At 34.9% G+C, this 23145-nt stretch overlaps 1 protein-coding gene across 12 annotated transcripts in view; it reads left to right on the forward strand.

The window, feature by feature from the left end:
* Nucleotides 1-23145, forward strand: part of LOC143252637 (calcitonin gene-related peptide type 1 receptor-like) — a 196664-nt gene that overhangs the window by 72352 nt on the left and 101167 nt on the right. For 8 of the 12 annotated variants that reach the window (XM_076505057.1, XM_076505064.1, XM_076505058.1 and 5 more), the window contains one exon: nucleotides 1030-1147. The exons of 2 other annotated variants lie outside the window; for them this stretch is intronic. In XM_076505057.1, the coding sequence (XP_076361172.1) occupies nucleotides 1030-1147 (118 nt within the window). Of the gene's footprint in view, nucleotides 1-1029; nucleotides 1148-4959; nucleotides 4984-23145 lie in introns of those variants that run through there. 2 more of the 12 variants (XM_076505067.1, XM_076505066.1) reach the window with 2 other exon arrangements.

Genomic DNA, 23145 nt, shown 5'->3' on the forward strand with positions numbered 1-23145 from the left:
AACATTTACAGGAAAAGCGGCAGACAGACTCCAGGACTGTGTAAAAAGTAACGAGTTTCAGTGTGAACGCCTGAGGGATTTCCTTTACCATAATTTCATGTCATCTATGAAGTGCCGTTAAATAAGTTATCAACGATATACTTTAATATGAATTTAGTTATTTTAAATACATTATCAATTATCAACTTATATTTTGGAGCCTCTGTGTGTGTTTGTATATTAATTACCACTAGGAGGGATACAGAATGAATTAGGCCCCGAGAGTCGCGATTTCGAAACATGCTCGCCCTATCAATCGTGGGGGCGTTATAATGTGTCGGTTAATCCCACTATTCCTTGGTAAAATAGTAGCCCCAGAATTGGAAGTGTGTGGTGATGACTAGCTGCTAAATTCGGGATGGCTAGCGCAGATAGCCCTCGTATAGTTTTGCGCGAAATTCAAAACAAACCAAACCAACTAAATAATGAATGAATTATGTTTCGTTGTAGTCTTTTTAAATGATACCATTGTTCTGCTAAGATCAACGTATCTTATGTAAACCTTGTGTCTTGTAAAACTTATTTAATTCAAATAAAGCACGCTACGCTATTCTTGTTTTTCATGCTCAATAGAAAGCACGTTTCTTTACTTATTATTAACGGTAAAACTACACAGCTATATATCTGTGCTGTGTCCACTCTCTACGGTTGAGTTTGGGTGTGGAGGTGGGGAATAGGTTGCAGGAAGTGTCATCAAGATATGTTTATTTATTTATGGAGTCAGAATTCCTGTAATTCCACTCGAATAGAGGCGTATCAAATTTCCGGTACAAAAACATGTGTTTTTAGTCAAAATAGTTAAGAAAATAAATACACAGAAATATTTTCAGCGAAGAATAATACTTAAACTCGCAGACGTTTTCTCTTTGAGCAAGAGTAGCTAATAAACATATAGAACTAAATGATTTTTTTTCTACAATCAAGATTTAATATATTTATCAGAGTAACAACGTAGTGTAGATACGTCACAATTTTGTCTGATCTACCCAGGTTCAGCTCGGTAACTCGTCTTCCAGTCTACGTGCTGATGACGTTGACAAGGACCTACTTCAGTCACAGCTGAAAGCTTACTGGATGTGTCGTTTGAATGTCACGGATTATGTTAGAGGTTAGTGCACTTTGAACTCTTAGAATGACATGAATAAAGTTACATGTGTATGAGACTTGAACTCATAGAACATCACGGGTCAGATTAGAAGTTATTGAATATAAAAGTCATAGACTGTCACGGATTAGATTGCTTGTTAATAACCCGTGACTTTCACAAACTATCTTAAGGATTGTTGAAATTTGAGCCATTACAACGTCAAACTCAAGGCTTGACTGATGTATTTAATTCGATTAAAGGTGTTTCTCATTTGTTTTGGGCCCGGCATGACCAGATGATTAAGACATTCGACTCGTAATCAGAGGGTCGCGGGTTCGAATCCTCGTCATACCAAACATGTTCGCCCTTTCAGCCGTAGCGCGTTATAATGTGACAGTCAATCTCACTATTCATTGGTAAAAGAGTAGCCCAAGTGTTGGCGGTGGGTGGTGATAATTAGTTGCCTTCCCTCTAATCTTACACTGGTAAAATAGTGATGGCTAGCGCAGATAGCCCTCGTGTAGCCTTGGTCGAAATTCGAAAACAAACAATCATTTGTTTTGTTTTTTACATTTTCAATTTCAAAAGTTGTTGACAAATACAGACAGTTTTAAACATTAAATTATGTTATTCTTCTCAGAAATATTAAATATTAAGTCGTTTTGAACTTATTTTTATTCAATTTCAGTTAAGAATCACTTTAGTGAATTAATTATATAAAGACGAACTGAAACAAAAGAAGTTCCAAAACGCAAATAACAATTTGAGAAAAAAACGAGTTTAGGTTATGATTCCTGTGCGCTTGTCTCCCACTGAGACAGTAATAAATTTACGGACTTACAACACTGAAATCTGGGGTTAGATACCCCACGGTGAACACAGCTGGTAGCCCAATTTGGATTTGCTCTGAAACGAACCGACGTACTGTTAATGTTCCTAACCTGTCGAGGTAAACTAATTTGAGATTAATTTCAAAACAGCTGTCCTTATTAAGACTTTCATATATAGTAAGAGCTGTTGTTCTTATGTAGGAGAAAAAAAAGTATTAGAACAATGGTTTGCAGAAAGTTGTTTACCAATTAAACCTTTGGCTGCCACTAACTTGTTACAAATTTTTAATGCATAATATAAAGTACCTATAGATGGCGCTACTAAATGTTTCGCAAATAATTATTCGAACCGTCTGTTGCACATTATAGGAAGTTGCAGGTAGTAAATTTATTTTTGTTGTTTGATATAAATACAAATATTTCTGTTCTGTAGACAGAACTATAACAGTCTGTTATAGTTATTCATTAATATTACTGTATTACTTCTAATTGACATGAATATTAGACACCCATTGGCTCAGCGGTAAGTCAGCTGTCTTACGACCCTAAATATCTAATTTCGATACACGTGGTGAGTAGTACACAGATATCTTATTTTGTAATTTTTTTTGTGCAGTATATAAGTTATTTTAAAAATACACCGTTTTCTTCTGCTGCATTTCCTAATTGCGTGCAGTTAGGATTAATAATGGTGCAAACAAAGTCTGCCATCACGAGCCTCGTGTGCAGTTTCTATGTAATAAATTATATTTAAAAAAAATATTTGTTTTTGTTTGTTTTATCGAGCGAATGATTAACAATTTGTTTGTATCTTTGTAATTGGGCACGAAGTTAAACAATGGGCTATCTATGGTCTGCAGACATATCGCTGTACCACTTGGGGATTAACATTTTGCACAACGACTAAGCCTATGGACTGTTAATTTTAACACAGTTTATCCGACGATTGTAAAAAATCGACGAACAACATTAGAATGTGTAGGTTAGATTTAAAAGACTTTTTTAATAATTATGAGTAATAATAGATGACGCTGGCATGTCTAACAACTGTTGTATTGCTAGTAGTCCGCTAATAGATCACATCTAATAACTGTTGTACCGCTAGTAGTTAGCTAATAGATCATACCTAACAACTATTGTATCGATAGTAGCCAGCTAATATCACACACCTAACAACTGTTGTACCGCTAGTAGTCTGCTAGTATCACACTCCTATCAACTGTTGAATTGTTAGCACTTAGTTAACACTATACACGGCTAACAACTCTTACACTGGTAGTTGGTAGTTAATACCACAAAACTGACAACTGCTGCACTGCTAGTAGTCAGTTAATACAATTCACTTAGAAACTGCTACACTATTATTATTCAACTCATAGTAGACACCCCAGAACTTGACTGTCTTGAAAAGCAAGTTATTCCTACAATTATCATTCTGTAATCACACATTCGTTTTTCTGACCTGCAGCTGCTTGCTATACAGTATTAACATTCATTCAGTAGCCACCTCTAAGGAATTTTGTTGTTTTAGTATCATTATAACCTTTTATAAAAGATATGATTTATCTAAATGTGGTACAGAATAAAGAAGCGTGTTCACTAAAAAATGAACATTAACACCTCATACTGAGTAGTGAAACCCCTACTGACGTAGTTAAGAACTAATTACCCCAAACTGCTGACATGTCTTGATGATTGTTATCCAACGATATTTATTATGACACACCGCGTATACTGGAACAGTAGAACAAAAATATCTCTCCAATGGAAAGTATAAAACATAGTTTATTTATAAATAAAATAAAAACTGAAAGTATGTAAATCTCCACTAAGTGACATTTATTATAATTAAAACCTCCCATCTTGAGTAACTTTCCCAAATCGCCATTTTTATTAGTCCCATATTTCCCCAAATCGTTTACTTCTCTCCTCGCATTTAACTCGTTGGTCTAATTACTTGCTGTTGTTCTGGTCTTTCTTCAGTCTCCACGAAATTTCTAATTGGTTAAATGTTTGTTGTTTATTACCTTTTTCTGTGTCAATGCTTTTGTGGTTTGAAAACACTTTATTTTCTGGTTGTTTTTTCATATTGTTGATCTATACTGGCGTTTTTGTTGTGTTCTAACACTGTTGTCCATGGAATAAATGAAATTTCAGATACATCCAATTGGTAGTATCTGAAATAATAGATTGTCTAACGTCATTCATCTGTCTCACTATTGAAAGCTGATATGCTCGAACCTGCAGTTCTCGCCAGCTAATGATACGTCTTTGTTAAGTGAATATAGTAAAAGCATTATTACCCAGCTTCTTGGTGTACTAAAATTTCTGTTTTTCCAAGGGAAAATGCTCATTATAGGTTGGTGGCGCTGCTGTGGCTTTGTTTACGTTCTTCTTTCCAGCAAGCTACATTTATAAAACATCTGTACTGTTATAAGACACTTGTACTGCGATTCGCATTTAAAATGGTCTATTATTAATGTATTTCTTTGATACAGTTTAACGTGTTTTTTACATCTATTATTACTTAACACTGTTGTGTAGATTATGTAGAAATACTGCACTTTAGTATATTAACAAAATGATAAACTATTTACCATAAAATGGCGTAAGGGAAACATTTTCGTAACAGCATTTTTTGCCTTTCTGGCATTGTTCCAGGTTCGGTAAATGCAGAATAATAAAGATTTTACTGTAATATTACAAATTGCATGAATATTTAAAATTATTCAGAAAGTTCCACCCATCCCCACAGTTTTAACATCCGATTAAAAATAGTATGTCAATGCTACAAAAACAGAGATTTATACCTATATAAAGAAAAATGTCCCCCGGCGAAAATGCGGTGATTTTACGGACTTATCATAATTAAATCCGGAGTTTGACCTCACGTGCTGGATAAAGCAGATAGTCAAATGTGGCTTTGCTCTAAAACAAACAATTTATTGTAAAATGCAGATAAAACTGTTCATTAAATGGTGAGACAGTTAGGTGGGTGCTCGTTACTCATGAAGCCACTTGGTTAAAGTAAGTATCTATTGTGTAGCAGTAGTAAAGCTAGAAAGTACCTCTTTGTGATGGTACAGTTAACGATATGTCTGGGATTTTCGTGTCGTCAGGTTAAGATGGTTCTCTTTGGATTCGAAAAGATTTAAACATTTTGTTTGTATTAGGACTAACATGATACCTTTTGAGATGATAGGGGCTGTGTTAGGCTTAACAGTCTATCTATAGATTTTGGTAAGGTAATTATAAATGTCTTGATTATAGCAGGGCTAATGAGGTACTTCTTACTTTTAGTACCATTAAGATATTATTTTATGGTTGTGCAACTTCCTATTTGTGCAAAATGTACCTTTTAACGGTGGTAAATTACAAGTAGCTCTTGACTGAGGTTAGATCAACAAGACAATAATATTGTTGAATATCATTTGTTGAGCCTTCATTTACAAAACTGTCTTTAACTAAGGCCATTCGTACATGGTAAGTTTTAAAAAGATTGTCAAGGCAGGACAAATTCTCACAAGTAAACCTACGTCATACCATATCTAACATTCAATGGTTAAACTTACCTCATACCATACACCCATCCGTACCAGAACTAAACCTACTTCATGTCATATATATAACCTGATAGCTAAGCCTAATAATGCAATAAGTATGATCCAATACCTAAACCTAAATCATATTGCATCCACTATTTATCTCACAGCTAAACGTATTTCATATCGTATCCATAACCTCATAGCTAAATCTGTTTCGTTCCATACCTACTAGCTATACCTACTTCGTACAACATCTGGACATTGTATTTATCATCCAACAATTTAATCCACTTTATCTCATAGCTAAACCTATCTTGTGTCATCATTTCGCGCCATAATTATCCACCCACTCCCTGTGGCTAATCGTTCCTCTTATCAGATCTACGACTCAAAAGTTTCACCTACTTTACTCTGTGTTTACTCTTTTAAGCAAATTTTCCTCATATCATTACAACCATTTTTTACCTAGTCAACATATGCTGGCCTACTTTGATAATTAGAACACTCAACTATCAAGCTGTGGGTAACAGAATTGCAATCCCATGTCAAATATGCTGGCTGTTATTAACGCAGGGGTGTTGTAGTAACAGCCAATCCCACTATTTGTATGTAGAAACTATAACAAAAGTTGGCAGTGGGTGGTGTTTACTGGCTGTCTTCTTTCTGGTCTAACTCTTCATAATTAGAGACATCTAACCCTCGACCCTTGAGTAGTTTTGCCTTTCGTTTTTTTCTTCTAATTTTGTTAATATGATGGGAAAGGGAGACTGATAAACACCGAAGAAAATTGATAAAAATGACATGTTTTCAGAAATATATCTGAACGATGCGACTGTTTCTGATGTGATTGTATAAACAAATGCGTAAAAAGAAACACCATAAAAGTAACAAACAGTACAGATCCACTGAAACTAAAATCCTGAACGTTAGATCGTCAGAAGCATTACTGGATATAACTAAAATGGATTATTTGAAATGGTAGAAACGAGAAACATAAACTGTGTACGAGACAGACGACCAGTTGCAGTGATTTGTGTTCACGGTTATGAGAAAACGTAAATGTAAGAAAGAATGCTAGCTAAAATATGTGAAGTGATTTATTGTATCTAGCTAGAAAATGTTATTTGTTAATAATATTCATGTATCGTATACTATAGGGTGTAGAGCATACAATACATACCCTAAGGAGACTTTCGAAAGAATATGACTAACTGACAACAGTATTCATATATCTTACATTACTGACACTGAAGAAAACTGGTACCGTACACGTGATCCGTATCCACTATTCGTTGGTAAAAGAGAAGCCCAGCAGTTGGAGGCGGATAGTAATAACAAGCTGCTTTCCGTCTAGTCTCTTACACTACTAAATTAGGGACGGATATTTCTCGTGTAGCTTTCCTCGAAATTCAAAACAAATATTTATAAAGCAGTTCGGGCCCGGCATGGCCAGGTGGTTAGGACGCTCGACTTGTAATGTGAAAGTAACGGATTCGAATCCCTCTAGCACCAAACATGCTTGCCCTTTCAGCCATGGGGGCGTTATAATGTTTCGGTCAGTCCCACTATTCGTTAGTAAAAGAGTAGCCCAAGAGTTGGCGGTGGGTGGTGATGACTATCTGCCTTCTCTCTAGTCTTCCACTGCTAAATTAGGGACGGGTAGCGTAGATAACCCTCGTGTAGCTTTGCGCGAGATTCAAAAGCAAACAAACAATAAAGCAGTTCATGTTTTGCTATGAAACTATTTCGAGTTATCCTTCATACGAAGCTCCTAAAATAAGAAAACACACAAGAGACCTATTCTGTCTAAGTTGCTAGATTTATAAAACATATTTAAGTTTGAACCCCTGATGGTAAATAATCAAATTACACCTGCATATATGAAGATTAGAGGTGTCTCAAATTGAGCATTTAGCGGCTATATCTTGTTTACCAGGCCAGTGATGTGATCCCTGGTTGTAGTATTGAAAGTTGACTGGATATTAATTCGCAGCATTTGAAAAAGCATTTGAAACATAGAAAAAGGTAAAAAGAGTCTTGTTTGCAAAGTGTCAAATTTCGGCTATAAAAAACTGAAACTCAGTTTATCAGTCACTGTTGTCAGTGTTGAAGAAAACAGCTTAAATACTATATATATACAAACTAACAAAGCACCACTGGAAAGAACCTTGTTTTGTTCCCCGATCTGCCTTTGTCCAAGGTTAATGAGACAGTGAAAGTTAGCGACATTAGTCTAATTTAGTGATAAGTGACGAATCAAATAAAGGCCAGTTCTATTTTCTTTTCTACCGAACTTTTCCGACTTGGTGATGAGAATAACGAAAAATAACAATAAAAAAGACAATTACGTCATCATAAACAGCTTGTCTGATAAATAAACCAGAACAATAGATTAGAAGTATTTATGATACACATTCATCACGTATCTGTATAGAAACAAGTTCATTGTAGTGAACAAAATGCACTTCACACACCATACACATAAAGATAATATTTACTATAAAAATCCAAGGTATTGATAACAGTTATCCGTATTATTTTTCTATTCAAACCCCGGAATTTTACAGTGTAAGCACAGAAATGTGTGTATGACCTATCAGTGATGTTGATAGCAAACACGCACGTAAATACATTTTATTTGGTCTATAGATCTCTCGTTCATTTATTCTCCACAACATACACACCAAAAACTTTCATTTTGCCCGAAAAGGCTGAAATGAGATTGCTGTAAAAATACGGATGAACCGTATCTATAACTTAATACTTAATATTTGGAAGTAGGGTAGGTATTATAACAATAAGTTATGTAACAGCTTATGTAAGTATTTCAACTTCTATGGAATTAATCAAAATCGTTATTTCAACACAACTAGCAAGATAACTTGTGGAGATCAGTTTTCTAGTGGTTACCACAGTTGGCAAATATGAAACATACAGCGTTTATATTGACATTTATACAGAATGAAATCTGTCAGCATCAAGTAATCTGAGAACTGTGAGGTCATTACACTTCTATTTATTCTATTTTTAACTGATTCGTTATGTGGCTTTATTTATTTTTCTAAATATGGGGTTAAATTCCCGGAAGGATAAGACAAAAATAACAACGGTTCAAGAATGTAGAGAATTTTATTCGACTTTAGAAGTTGGCAAATTTAACACAGGATGCTAATGAAAACTAGAATGAAAAACATACATTGATACCACACGTAAATACATCCGTTTATGATCGTATAACTTTGTCTGAAAGAATAACCAATAGGACCGCCATTGTTGCTTGTAACTGATGTTGTTGTTTTTTTATTTCTGAATTTCGCGTAAAGCAACATTAGGGCTATCTACTCTTGCCGTTCTTAATTTATCACTGTGAAACAAGGGGGAAGGGTACAATTCATTACCACCCACCGCCAACTCTTGGACTAATCTTTTACCAACCAATAGTGAGATTGACCGTCACATTGTAACACCCTCACAGCTGAAAGGGCGAGTATGTGTGGTGCGAGAGGAATTCGAACCCGCGATCCTCAGATTACGAACCGAACGTCTTAATCACCTGGCCATTCCGGTCCCTAATGTTTCTTATTCGAAACATTTGTTTAGTTACTTATTACATTTAATCTACATATTAGATTTAGTTCAACATTATAACAAAGAAATAACGGACTTAATTAGAAATAAATATTAAAGCTTTTATATACACAATTATTATAGAAGCATCACCAACGATAAGATTATGAATCACAAACTTCCTTGGCAACCGGTCTTTACTGATAGTGCTTTTGGAACAGGACTTTATTAGATTGTCTGTTGAATTTCGAGCAAAGCTTTCCAAAGGCTAGCTGCACTAGCGTTCCTAATGTGGAAGTAATAGGCTATAGAAAAGGCAGCTAGTCAAAACTACTCACCACTAAGTTTTTCTACCAATGAAAAGTGAGAATTATCGTCACATCATAACGGTCTCACAGCTGAAAGTGCAAACATATTAGATGACGGGAATCGAACTCGCGATCTGCAAATTGCGAGGCGAACGTTCTAACCACTATGGCATGTCAGGCTGGAAGTATAAATTTGTTTGTTTATAATTAAGCACAAAGCTACACAATGGGTTATCTGTGGTTTACATATAATGGGTAACAAAACTTGATTTATAAGTCCGCAGACATTCCGCTGTGTCATCACGGGGGTTGGTGGTGGGTGGCAGAAGGTATAAGAAGCAGTTCTTTGGTTTGGTGTAATTATAAGTATCTACACGAAATTAGAATTGGATACGAAAATCGGTTCCAGTTACTTACTTAAGCAAGTAAACCTTAGTTCTGCAATGGAGGACATGACTGTGTTGGAAATATTTAAAAGCAAACGTTTTAACTGAATATATGTATGTATGTGTGTGTTTGTGTAAATAAATCATGGGATCTGTAAAAAATCTTTACAAAATCTGTTGTTCTTAATTCCAGAAAGAAAACAACTGGAAAATATTAAGCAGTAAAAACATTTTATAAAATAATACATGTAAGGTAAGGACGAATTAGTACCCATAAATCAACCAATACTAACACAATACGCTATAGTCAGTTGGATAACTTGTTTATAAATATGAATGAATTGTATTAAATATCTTCATTCACTTGTTAAAAGGAGTGTATGTGTGTTTTCTAATAGCAAAGTCACATCGGACTATCTGTTGAGTCCATCGAGAGGAATCGAGCCCCTGATTTTAGCGTTGTGAATCCGTAAATATACCGCTGGTCAATATACTTTTCAGACACGCTGTTTATATGATTTTAGGTAACCTGCGTACAGAATAAAATATCAGATTATCTGTGACCTAGTAAAGTATATTATAATATAAACAGATCTATGAAACAACGAAAACTCTTAACTCGTTGAACGGTATTCTATGGCCGTATAACATAGCATCACATGCAAGACTTAATATTTAAGAGATGTTTATGATTTGTTACTCATGTGACTTCTCTTAAGGCTAATATCGATTACTAAAATGTTTGTCAAGTGAACCATTTAATTAGTTTATGCTTTGTGGTCAAATAAACGGACATTGTCTTTATTTAATTTTTTTTGCTATTATCATTAACGTAATTGACTGAAAGAAGAAAAATGACAGTATATCATAAGGGACTTATAACCAGCTAATATAAGGGCACAAACCCGTAATTTCTACATTAGCTAGCAAAACAAATAAGTAAAACCTCCTGAACCAAGGAACTAAACACAACGGGAAGCGATAAAATATCATTGATACTGAACTATTTACACCATTATGTAAGATTAAGGCAGTTAAATCATTAAACAATGTAAAGGTTCTTTATGTTCTATATTACAATTTAAGACTAGTACGTAGTTCATATTTCAAAGCATCAACGTGAGTTTCGTGTGACTTAGTAAGTTTTTCATATAGATATTAACTTGAATTCTAGTATCTGTGGTCATTCTTGAATTCGAGGCTTGTATGTACTGCACTTGGTTTGGGGGAATAAATAAGCAACGTTTACAGCTTTGTGCTACGGTTTTTATTAGATCTATGAGAATGAAGTTAAAGTCTTGGCAAATTACAGAAATAATTCTAAGGCGCTTAAAATGTAAGCTCCGCCTACTTCCAACCAAGAAGACGTGAGATCCAGTAATACGTGATTTGCTCAGAGTAGGAATACTTGAAACAATGAAATATAGCAATGAAAAGGTGTACAAATTAACTATAAAACGCAAGTAAAATCTATAAAGGAAGGGGACACACTTGCTGAAAATTCTTATACGAAATATTTCTGATAGAGACGCAGAATAACAAATAACACGAGTAACATCACAGAATATCCCTGTTTTATAGGAATACGTCTGAACGTGAGTAAGATAGGATGATATGGAAAGTCAGTTAGATTGTACACAAATGTTAAAAGAAAAAGTAAAACATTTAAATGAAAAACGCAGATTTATTTTTTAAGTAACAGATCTGGCGGAATGATACGTTGGTAAATATTGTAAAGCTGATGGCTGATAATAGTTTTACAGCAGGTTAAAATGTTCTTGTAAGAAGAAAAAGCTTCAGACGATTATACTGCATCCAAAGAAGGAAAAAGGTAGTTCATGAGGAAGTGTAAGCCGGATCAGGAAGTAACTTTGAACAGAAACGTCACTGTCGAATTTACAATTAAAAGAAGAAATTGTTTTTTTGAAGACAGAGGGCTTTGTAGAAGTTCATTTGACAGAAGAAGAGGTTTAAACAGCATTCGTTTGAACACGAGAAGAGCTCCTTACGGAATTCGTTTGAGCAGGAAGGAGAGACGGCTTCAATGTTGAAAGTTGGATCAACTGGACAGGTTTGTGTGTCGAAATTCGAATAAGCTTGAGTAAATGTTGCTAATAATCACACTGAAGAACTATGACAGGTACCTCAATCTCGAAGTGAGATAATTCATCAGAGAGAGCATTAAATGAACCAGGTTCTACTTTATTGTAACTTGTGATGAAGACTTGCTTGTTGTTCAGAACTAACCACAAAACTACACAATGCTTTGCCTATCAAGGATATTAAAAACCGGTTTCTAGCGTTGTAAGTCTGACGCTGTACTACTGGGGGGGCTTGATAAAAACAAATATTCATTTAGTAGGCTCAGAAGGTTAGAGTAAAATCTTGCATCAAGGAAGAATACAAGCAAATTGTCAGCAGAAATAAGAAAATTATGGATGTTTACAAGATGCGTTGCTGACCTCCATTGTTTTCAGAAGAATCACAGACAAGAAAAAAAAAAGGTTGTAGACAGAATGTCAGGGAAGAAACAACTATATATAGTCTTAAGATAAAGTATAAGAAGGCGACTCTTAATGACACACTTGTATGTGGTTGGAAAAAGATGTCTGGATGTACTTTTACAACCAAATTGAAAGTTATTGGGTGACGTAATGGTTGTGTGAATGCCATGACTGCCAGCTTGTGAACTTGGTAAACATGACTCGTTTCTCGATTAGGAGTTGGCCCGGCATGGCCAGCTGGTTAAGGCACTCGACTCGTAATATGTGGGCCGCAGGTTCGAATCCCCATTGCACCAAACATGCTCGACCTTTCAGCTGTGTGTATGTTATAATGTGACGGTCAATCCCACTATTCTTTAGTAAAAGAGTAGCCCAAGAGTTGGCGATGGGCGGTGATGACTAGCAGCCTCACCTCTACTTTTATACTGTTAAATTATGAATAGATGGCGCAGATAGTCCTCATGTAGCTTTGCGCGAAATTCAAAAACAAACAAACCATTAGGAGTGACGTCAATATAACTCAGAACCTCGGAAAATATTGTTGTGTTGTCCTTTTTATAGTGGTATGTTTCTGTAAGTATCCAGATATATGATCAAGTAAAACACTTTTGTTTTGACTGGGTGTGTACTGATGGATTTCCATAAAGAAACTTTTTTCGGTTTTCTTAATGTTTGATATTGTAAATATCAGAGCATTTGTGGACCGTCGTAACACATGATGTCACAGATGTTGGTTACGATTAGTTAGCGCGAATGTCTCAGGATCGAAAAAAATATTATGGTGCGTTCAAGCTTTGTTATTCATTGACATATAGCTTCTGTGATATAGTTTTCAACAGAATCAGAAAACTTGGTCTTCTAAATTTTTAATTAGATGATACACCATAAAATTAATTGTTTAATTTTAAAATTTTACACATCTTGATTCTGAAAATATTGTATACGGAAAATCAATAAAAACATGTATACACATAAGTCCTTTCGCACAAAGATACGCGAGGAATATGTGTGAAAACCGTCCCTAATTTAGCAGTGAAAACTAGAGAGAAGGCAGCTAGTTATTACCACCACCCACTCTAGAGATATTCAGTTGTTAACGAGTATTAGTATTGATCGTCATATTATAACGCCCCCGCGGTTGTAGGTTGTAAGGGCTAACATGTTTGGAGGGAGGAAGATTCGAGCCTCCGACGCTGAGAGTGTGAAACAAACACCCTAACAACTTGGCCATCACGGAACACAGTTTTTAAAAAGAGGTCTGCATTTGTATACTGTTGAAATTCTAATATAATTCCAAACTTTAGTTATTTAGATGTTACTGGCATGACCTGATTGATTGTTAGGGCATTCAATTCCCAAGATAAGGCTAGTAGGTTCGAATCCCGTCATTAAATATGTTCGTTCTTTTAATGATGAGGGGGAGGTTACAGTGTGACAGATAATCCATCTTTTCTTTAGTAAAAGAGTTGGTATCGGCGGTGTTGACTAGCGGAATTATCTGTGGTCTATCACTTCTAAATTGGGGTTGGTGCAGAAAGCCCTGGAGTAGGTGTGCGCGAAATTCAGCAAATAAAACAAATCTTTAGAACCTCACTACTTCTAACTTTAAATTAGTGGCACACTTTTCTAGTTGTTGCTAATTTTAGACTGTCGCTCTGTTACATCTTTGTTTACCAAATGATTGATCCAAACTGGTCGTTGTCTACGTCAATCACATAAAAAAACAACTCAAACAGTGTGTAAAAATATTGTAACTGATAAAATTAAGATGGTTTTTGGCGTGTTAAAAATTATTTTTAACACCCAGCGGTAACTTTAAAGGCTTATAACGCTAGAACCGGTTTTTCGATACCCGTTTAATCACAGTAAATATAGTCATTGTGTATCTTTGTGCATATCAACAAATCGAACAAAGAATATTTGTATGCACGGTTAAGTTAACGTCTTATTATGCTGTATAATTATTGGCAGTTTTAGCAAGGTGCACGATATATAACTATTGATAAAGAGGCTTACATAACTGATTAACTGGTCATGACAGTACCCTATGAAGAAAGTGGTCAATATTTATCTAAACTTTTTGTCATAGTGCCTCCATTCCCCATAGGCACAGCAGTATCTCTACGGACTTACAACTCTAGAAATCGGTTTTTCGATATCCGTTTGATCATAGTAAAAATCGTCATTGTGTATTTTTGTACCTCGCCACAAACAAATTTTGGCATAAGTTTTGTCTTTGTGTACTTGGTTAGGCTCACCGCTTCACTATTCCAGAGAACCAAACCATATACCCTTTTCTTATTGCGGAGTATACGAAAAAATTATTGAAAACTAGATAACCCGTCAGAATTAGGTCTCTATGTTACAATCTTTTAAACGTATCGAAACGCGACAGCATTTTCAGAAAACAGTTTTCCATTCCTCGATAAAATATAAAGACACTTGATTAAGACAAGTTACAGACCTTCAAACGTAATGAAGCATAGCTTTCGTAGAAGAGGCTGTAATAAAGTGAACAACGACAACAATCAGGAAGACAAGGAAACGTCTTGCTATAAGGTTAAAAAAAAAATTCGCAGGTAGAGGGAAAAATCAGAAAAGCATGTTAAAAGAAAATCAACTTGCTCAGTAAGAAGATAAATAAGGTTCAATTTTTCTCGCTTGTTTGTCTGCATAGATATTGTAGATATTAAAAATAATACACGGTATAGAGACAACACATGAAACCTATACTATGATTATTAGACAACCTATTATAACATATGAGTCACCAAATATTTAAACAGAAATACCATAAATGTTGTATTTAATACTATTAATTGGTATTGTGATATACGTTACGAAGAAAAACTATTGATTTCTGTCTATTTGTTCTAAAGGCACACACGCTCTGCATACTGAGTATCAAACTGTTTTATCTTTCACATGTGGTAAAGGCTGTCGTTTCTAGTGCGAAATTTATTCCCGTTTCAGCGCTCTTCCAAATCTCTCATCTAATCAACTGTAACTACTTCAACAAACGCAGCATTAGGTACGAAGTGTATAAGTGGACCTAATAAACAATGTTAGGATCTCAGTAGTGATGAATGTACTAGCACCAAGTAGAGAAATTCAGATTCATTTATTGATGAAAATGCTAATTGCACAAGAAAATGCTTCACTTTTACTAAAAATGTTTCTGATAATACTGTTTATCAGAAGATGCGTATGATCGTGTCTTCTTTTGAATTTCGCGCAAAGCTACACGAGGACTATCTGCGCTAGCCGTCCCTAATTTAGCAGTGTCAGACAAGAGGGAAGGCAGCTAGTCATCACCACCTACTGCCAACTCTTGGGATACTCTTTTACCAATGAATAGTGGAATTAACATTATTACGCCCCTACGGCTGAAAGGGTGAACATGTTTGGTGCGACCGGGATTCGAATCCGCGGCCCTTAAATTACGACTCTAGTGCCTTAACCATCTGGCCACGCTGGGCCGAGATGCATATGAGCTCAGTAATGGTGATATATAAAGTACAGAAGGCCAGGAATAGGCTTATTTGTTGATTGACGTTATAAACACATATAATAATTATACGAAAACACACACCCAAGGAGGACAAATGCTTACTGCCAGAAAAATGGAAACACTTAAATTGTAACGACGTGTACTGAAGTTGGTTCATTAGCATGTGAGTGATTTCTGGTACTTTAAGTGAAGAACGAAACAATTGGACAACCATTGGTGGCGAATGGGTTTTTCGTTTTTGGTATGTTATTATGTGGCATATACTATCCAATACTTTTAAGCGTGTGAGAATAATGCACTTTTAGGGCCATTTTATAAGGGAGATGCCGTTTATTTGTCCACGCCGGGCGTTCAGAGGAGGGGAAACCCTCTTTTTTCTTTTACCCATCTGGGGAGACTGAGGTTTCCAAAGCTGTTATACGCTCCATTCCTGTGAATAACTTTGGAATCGAGTTGGTGACACACCAATTTTTCCACAAGAAATGAAAAATAACAATTCCGTCAAGATGCGTTCTATTTGACAATTGGGAAGAACAAGAAAGGAAAAACAGGGAAAAAGGAAGAATTTGTAGCAGTGATACGTCCTCTGCTTATATTAAACGAATGTAAACAGACATTATGGTGCAGCAGCCAAGAGAACAAATTTAAGGAGAAAGTGGGTTCATTATGAGGAACATTCTAAATACAATGTAACTTCTTTACGAGTTAGAAGTTATCGAAAAAATTATTGGTACAATATTAAGAGACAGAGTTACACCGCCATCTAGAATGACCCCCGTTAAAGAATGAACTGAATTTTGTCCTTACAACTCCCATATCTTCATTTAGTCTGAAGATTCTACATTACGACAGTACGAAAGACGGATTGGATAGTGGTAAACAAATTGTAAGGAACTACTCATCTGAAAGGAAGACAAACAGACGACGTGTTTTTGTTTTTTACAAAGTGTTAAAGGCACAGAGCTTTCACGTACACTGATACCCCGTTCCCACTGGAATAAATGAAGGTCACATAAGAGACGTCCTTTTTTTTTTTTTAAATGCTTCGAACTAAGTCAACAACAACATAAAGATCGTCACTAAGTGAAACCAAATCCAACATCGACCTTCTACCAGAGACAGACATGACTGGAAAAGATGGCTATTCGGCTCTGCAGAAGCAGACAAAACAGACAGGTATAAAAATGGCAAATACTTTGCGTGTTAAGAACATTCCAAGATATTGCGTGATTGTGTAACAGTTGTACTTGAAGATAATTTTTATTTCAATTTATCAATACGCAGGTTGATTCAGTTTTCTCACGACTCTGATTTTGTTTCTAAGTTGGATTTTAAAATCTTGTGATATCGGATATGTTCAGTACGCTACACATTAATATGTAAAAATAAAATTATTTAAAAACTATAAGTAGTTTAATGTTTTATTTAACAAATGCATGGGGCTTGTGTGCACCACACCACGAGTGGACATCGTAAAAAAGGTCAAGAATATTTGGGTTAAAATTTAACACAAAGTTAGGCCATTTCCTGTAGAACCTACTTCACCACATCTTGGCAGGAAACCAATGTTTTGAAGAACCCTAAGTGTTAGTAATACCTAAAATAATTACGTTTCTTGAGACGGTCTTCCATATATTACACAGTAATCTCGTGAAATTGCGGTAAGCACGTGCACTCTATGGTTGGATCGCCACCGTGAACGTAGATTGGGAAAATACTGTAATGCTTAGCCAATATACCCATGTAAGTAGACATCCATTCGACGCATTGAACTGAGACTTTTATGACGTAGTGTTCTGTTTCATAACATTCTGTACATACATTTGTAAGATATGTTACTCGGCCTGGGACACTGGTAGCAAAAATAGCTTCCTGGAACCATGAATGTTTTATAACAAACTCGTATCATAAATTAATATAATTAAAAAAAAGGTTTTAAGCAGATACGTTTACTGGCTATTGAAGAAGGGTTTGTTTTCAGATAAAACTGTTATTCAAATCGGATAAAACGTACAACTCTTTCCAATGATACTCTAATATGTTTTATTATTAATCGATAATATCAGATTTAAATATAACGAGTTTCGTAATTAATTGACAGTCACATGATTGTACTTACTTCTACATCTGTTCATAATTATCAGTGAAACAACTTGTAACTGTTTACAATTATTTCGAAGCAGTTGTTAAAGAGCAATGAGAACGTTCGACTATATAAATGACAAATTTAAAGCACAGATTAAAAAAGTGTTAAAGATTTATGTGTTGATATAGATCTAATACACATTTTATTTGGTATTTTGACGTCCAAAATCAGTATATAATAAACTGCATAGGTTAACGAAACTTAGACCTGCGATTTTCTTTAACTCAATAAACAAACATGCATATATATACAGAAAGGTCGAAATGTAAATATAGGTTATAGGACCAAGATATTGTCTTTCTAAATCTTATGCGTGTTACATATATTAATAGCAGAGATCTGCGAAACATTTGTGGTCAAATTAATATTTTTATTGCAACAATACTTCTTTAAATACAGTATTTCTAGGGTAATACAAAAGATTCTAGTCGTAGATATCGAAATCTATAAGTTCACTAGTCATAAGCTTAACATCAAGCACGAACTATATTCCATAAAGAGTTAAATTAATATTCTGATTTTGTGTTTAATTTTGTGCAAAGCTAAACGAGAGCTATCTTCACTAGCCGTCTCTAGTTTACCAGAGTAAAACTAGAAGGAGGGCAACTAGTAATTACCATCCGCAGACAACCCATGGCACATTTTTTCCAACGAATAGGGGGATTGACCATTAAATTGTAACTTCCCCACAGTTGAAAGGGCAAACATGTTTGGTGTGACGGGGATTTGAGCCCGAAATTTTCAAATTATAAGTCGAGCGCCCTAACCACCGGGCCATGCCGGGCGTCACTGTAATTTGTGTACTTTGTTTACTTTAATTTAGTTAGGGCTAAACTTCATATAACTTAATGCTATGAACAATTAAACTTATAATGTTATTTTGCAACCTAACGTCAGACGTTTTTTAAAAAAAACCTTTATCCGCTTTTAATAAAGTGTTGCATAAAATATCTACTAAAGCATATTTACAACCACCTTTTCTTTACATCCATTGAAAAAGTGTGCGAGCACTATCACGACAAGTAACTACCGATAAGTGTTACAATAGGTTATTTTTATACATCATTACTGATTTATGAACAGTAATGTGTCCCTACGATAGTAATTATTAAAATTGTGAATGTTTTATTTGTTACTATTTAGCTTTTATTGAAAATTTTGTCTTGAATATTTATCCTTTTACTGCATTCTTGAGCATGTGAAGCTAAACTGATGTTGATATGATAGACGAACCAGGTTGGACCTAGAATGGCTCGGTGGTTAAAGCATTTGACTCTCAAAGTGAGAGCCAAGGTTCGAGTCCTGTTCCCTGCACATGTTCAAGGGGGCGTTATAAGCAACGGCCAAACTTATTATTCGTTTAAAGAGCAGCCAAAAAGTAGGCGATGAATGGTGTTGACTAGTTGCCTGTATCTTCAAAATTAGAGATAGATAATGCAGGTATCTCTGGAATAGCTTTGTGTGAAATTCAAAACAACGTTTTGAGATTATCTTTGAAACCCTAATCATCAAATTGAATTTTTATTCATTCTTAATATCAAATAGCCATTTATTTCTTTGATTTAGCGTCTTAAGAATTTTATAATAATCAATATTTAATTTGTTCTCTTGAGTTACTATCCAATGTGTCTGAAAAGAAAAAAAATTACTGGAATCAGGGCCCGGCATAGCCAGATGGGTAAAGGCATTCGACTCGTAATCTGAGGGTTGCGAGTTCGAATCCCCGTTGCATCAAACATGATCGCTCTTTCAGCCGTGGGGGCATTATGATGTGACAGTCAAACCCACTATTCGTTGGTAAAAGAGTAGCCCAAGAGTTGGCGGTGGGTGGTGATGACTAGTTGCCTTCCCTCTCGTCTTACAATGCTAAATTAGGGACAACTAGCGCTAATAGCCCTCGTGTAGCTTTGCGCGAAATTGAAAAACAAACAATACTGGAAACAGTTTAAATTGTTGGGGAAAAAATAAAATAGTTTTCACTTGTTTGTTTGAACCTCATGACCAAGAAAACTGCCTTTATTAAAGTTAAGATGTATAAGCGTGTATATATATATATAAATCCGTACCCTTAAAAGCCACATAATCAACTTAATTAGGCCAAATGCTTGCCTCACTGAGTGACAACACTTAAAGTCAGCAGGAGAAACACAACCCTAATTAAGATAGTAATGAGAGGATGGAACAAACTGGCGTGACAATGCTTAACGTCTAATAGTAAATAAAATAACTGCCTTCCCTCTAGTCTTACACTTCTAAATTAAGGACAGCTAGCGCAGATAGCCCTCGAATAGCTTTGCGCGAAATTCAAAAGAAACAAAAGATAATTTGCGAAGAATCCCACGACGAAAGCAAAAAGACTCGTAGCTTCCTTTTTAGATTATCTCTAAGGTATTTGTCGTTGAGAATAAACTGAATTATGCAGAAACTGACTTTTCATATAAAATAAATAAAAAATTGCTGCGTTCCAATAAATATTTCTTCACAAAGATATCTCAACTTTGTACTATGTTAAGTGTCCTCCTCTGAAGTATACAAGTTGTAGTTTTTGTCCTGTCTTCGATATTATTTTCTCTTCAAATTTATTGTTTTCTGAAGTCGTTATCGAATAATGTGGGTGGGGAAGACCTGATGTATTCACTTGTGAATTGTGGAAGCTCTAGTTTCCAGTTATTTCGAAATTAAGAAAAATAAAACTTAACAAGAAAAGCTCATAAGCAGCCGGTCACCTGCGTTTTACGTAACTCGCTAAAACTTATCGAAGAATTTGGAGTTTCGAAACGTTAAAACTGGAAATCTAAAATACAACTGAACCTATTTGTTCTTGAAGTTAAACAGAAAGCTCCACCACGGACTGTCTGTGTCCTGTCCACCACGAGTATCAAAACCCGATTTCTAGTGTTGTAAGTCCGCAGACATACCGCTGTACCTCTGGGGAAGGCCGGATGAACATGACCAATTATACATCGTATCTATAAGAATTGATAAATCAGCATTAAAACTGTTAAAATAGTTATTAAATTTTTAACAAAGCCACATTAACTGTTTGGATTTTATCTATAGTTTTATTACTTGACCAAACGGTGATAGACTTGACTAATTTAAAAATGAAATTATGAGGACACACAGACTATTTAATCAGAAAATCTATACTCTTTATTACAAGAAGCCTTGAATAAAAACATTTCAGATGAAGCTTCATGTCTGGTAATTTTATAAAATATTTTCAGGGTAGATCAGACGTAAATAATTAAAGTGACAACTTTCATGTAATTAATCACTGGTGTTCTATCAAAACAAATTACAGTACAACAATAGTTATGAACTATTATCCATGTAATATATTATGTTCCTTTCCAGACCCGTTGGTGATAAATAAATAACAATGTTACCGCTGTTATGTGTGTTGAAGAATATTCTTTAAAAGGTATAACTACATGCATTAGTAATGAATTGAGCTGATGTTGACATTTTAATGCATTCTTTCATTGTGCATCAAGAAGTAGCACTGATGCTCATGCGTAGCTTTTTACTGTTTTTCGTTTCCAACTTAAGACTCGTTATTACATTTGTCCATTGTTTCTAGAACATTACATTTTATTTATGTTCTATCAGTACGAAAAGACCGGGAAAAGCGTGCACATGACGTTTGCACGAGATCTTGAAAATCGTGCTATTTTATTTCAAATTTTTGTGCACCATATTCAATTTTGCCAGAGCTGTAAATATTTTTTCAGTGCTATATAAAATTTACAAGGAAGTAACAGAGAAATAACACATCGTTCCACGTTAATTGAAAAAATATATTATGCATGTTTTTACGATATATCTAAATAACGTGAAACTATAATATCATATTTTGGGTAAGCATATAACAATAGCGAATTGTGTCCCTGATATTAAAACGAGCAACAATACTGGTGTTCACTCCTATCATTGTTGTTATAAACGGAAATAATGTGTTTATGGATTAGTTGGCCAATTAATAAATAGAGTTTAAAGGAAAAACAAAAACTAAATTCCAAAAGTGTCATAATTTTCATTTAATTATGACGGCTTTCGAGATGTTTATACTTTTATTTTAAAAAGGTAGTTTTTGTTATTTATACTGAATAAAAATCGACAATGGACAACGATTATAGTTATATGATCATAGTAATGATACTAAACAAAAATATTTCAATATGACGTAAAAATATCAATAAATATATAATTTATATAATATGTATAATTATATGATTCAGAAGTATTAAGTACACTTCAGCTAAATATCTATTAATATCTAGGTTTACACTTCACGAGGACCGGCATGGCCAGGAGGGTTAAGGCGTTAGATTCGTAATCTGAGGGTCGCGGGTTCGAATACCCGTCGCACTAAACATGCTCGCCCTTTCAGCCGTGGGAGCGTTATAATGTGACGTTCAATCCCACTATTCATTGGTACAAGAGTAGCCCAAGAGTTGGCGGTGGGAGGCGATGAGCAGCTGCTTTCCTTCTGGTCTTACACTGCTAAATTAGGGACGGCTAGCGCAGATAGTCCTCGAGTAGCTTTGCGCGAAATTCGAAAGAAAATACTTTTAACATCACAAATTTTCTGTCCGCCATCTTGAATGATAAGCGATAGTTGCCAACCATACTACATCAGTCGAGACTAACGTTAAGAAAGTCGTTCTGATATATCAGCAGCTATACAATGCTTATTTTGTGTAATAATAAACTGCTTAAACGCAGCCAAGCTCAGCCATAACAATGTGTAAGCATTTGTTTCGTCTATCTTTTGCTTATTATCTGGTTTTCTTTCTTAGAGTCCCGATCAGTTTAGGTAAGTGTTAAAATGACTTTTCTTTATATAACAATCACTTCTATTTGACGGTTTACTGCCACACAGGAGGTGGACATTATATATTTGTTGTTATATCGACATAAACTTTTTAATTATTTAATTTCTGTAGGGCATATTGGTATAATGAAGATATATTAATATTTGAAAAAAACACGTCAACATGTTGTTTATATTTATTTAGACATTGAACGTTTCGCTTCACAGTTTTTCAGGAGCATTCACTAAAACGTAAACCGAAACCGACAGTAAAAACCTTCAAATTCTATAGAATTTATTGTTTAAAACCTTTTGAAGTTTTGTACTGTCAGTTACAGTTTATGTTTTAGTCAACGCTCCTGAAAAAGCTGTAAAACGAAACGTTAAGTGTATAATTAAATAAAAA

This window comes from Tachypleus tridentatus, chromosome 6 (genome assembly GCF_004210375.1).
Source record: "Tachypleus tridentatus isolate NWPU-2018 chromosome 6, ASM421037v1, whole genome shotgun sequence".
NCBI classification, from domain to species: domain Eukaryota; kingdom Metazoa; phylum Arthropoda; class Merostomata; order Xiphosura; family Limulidae; genus Tachypleus; species Tachypleus tridentatus.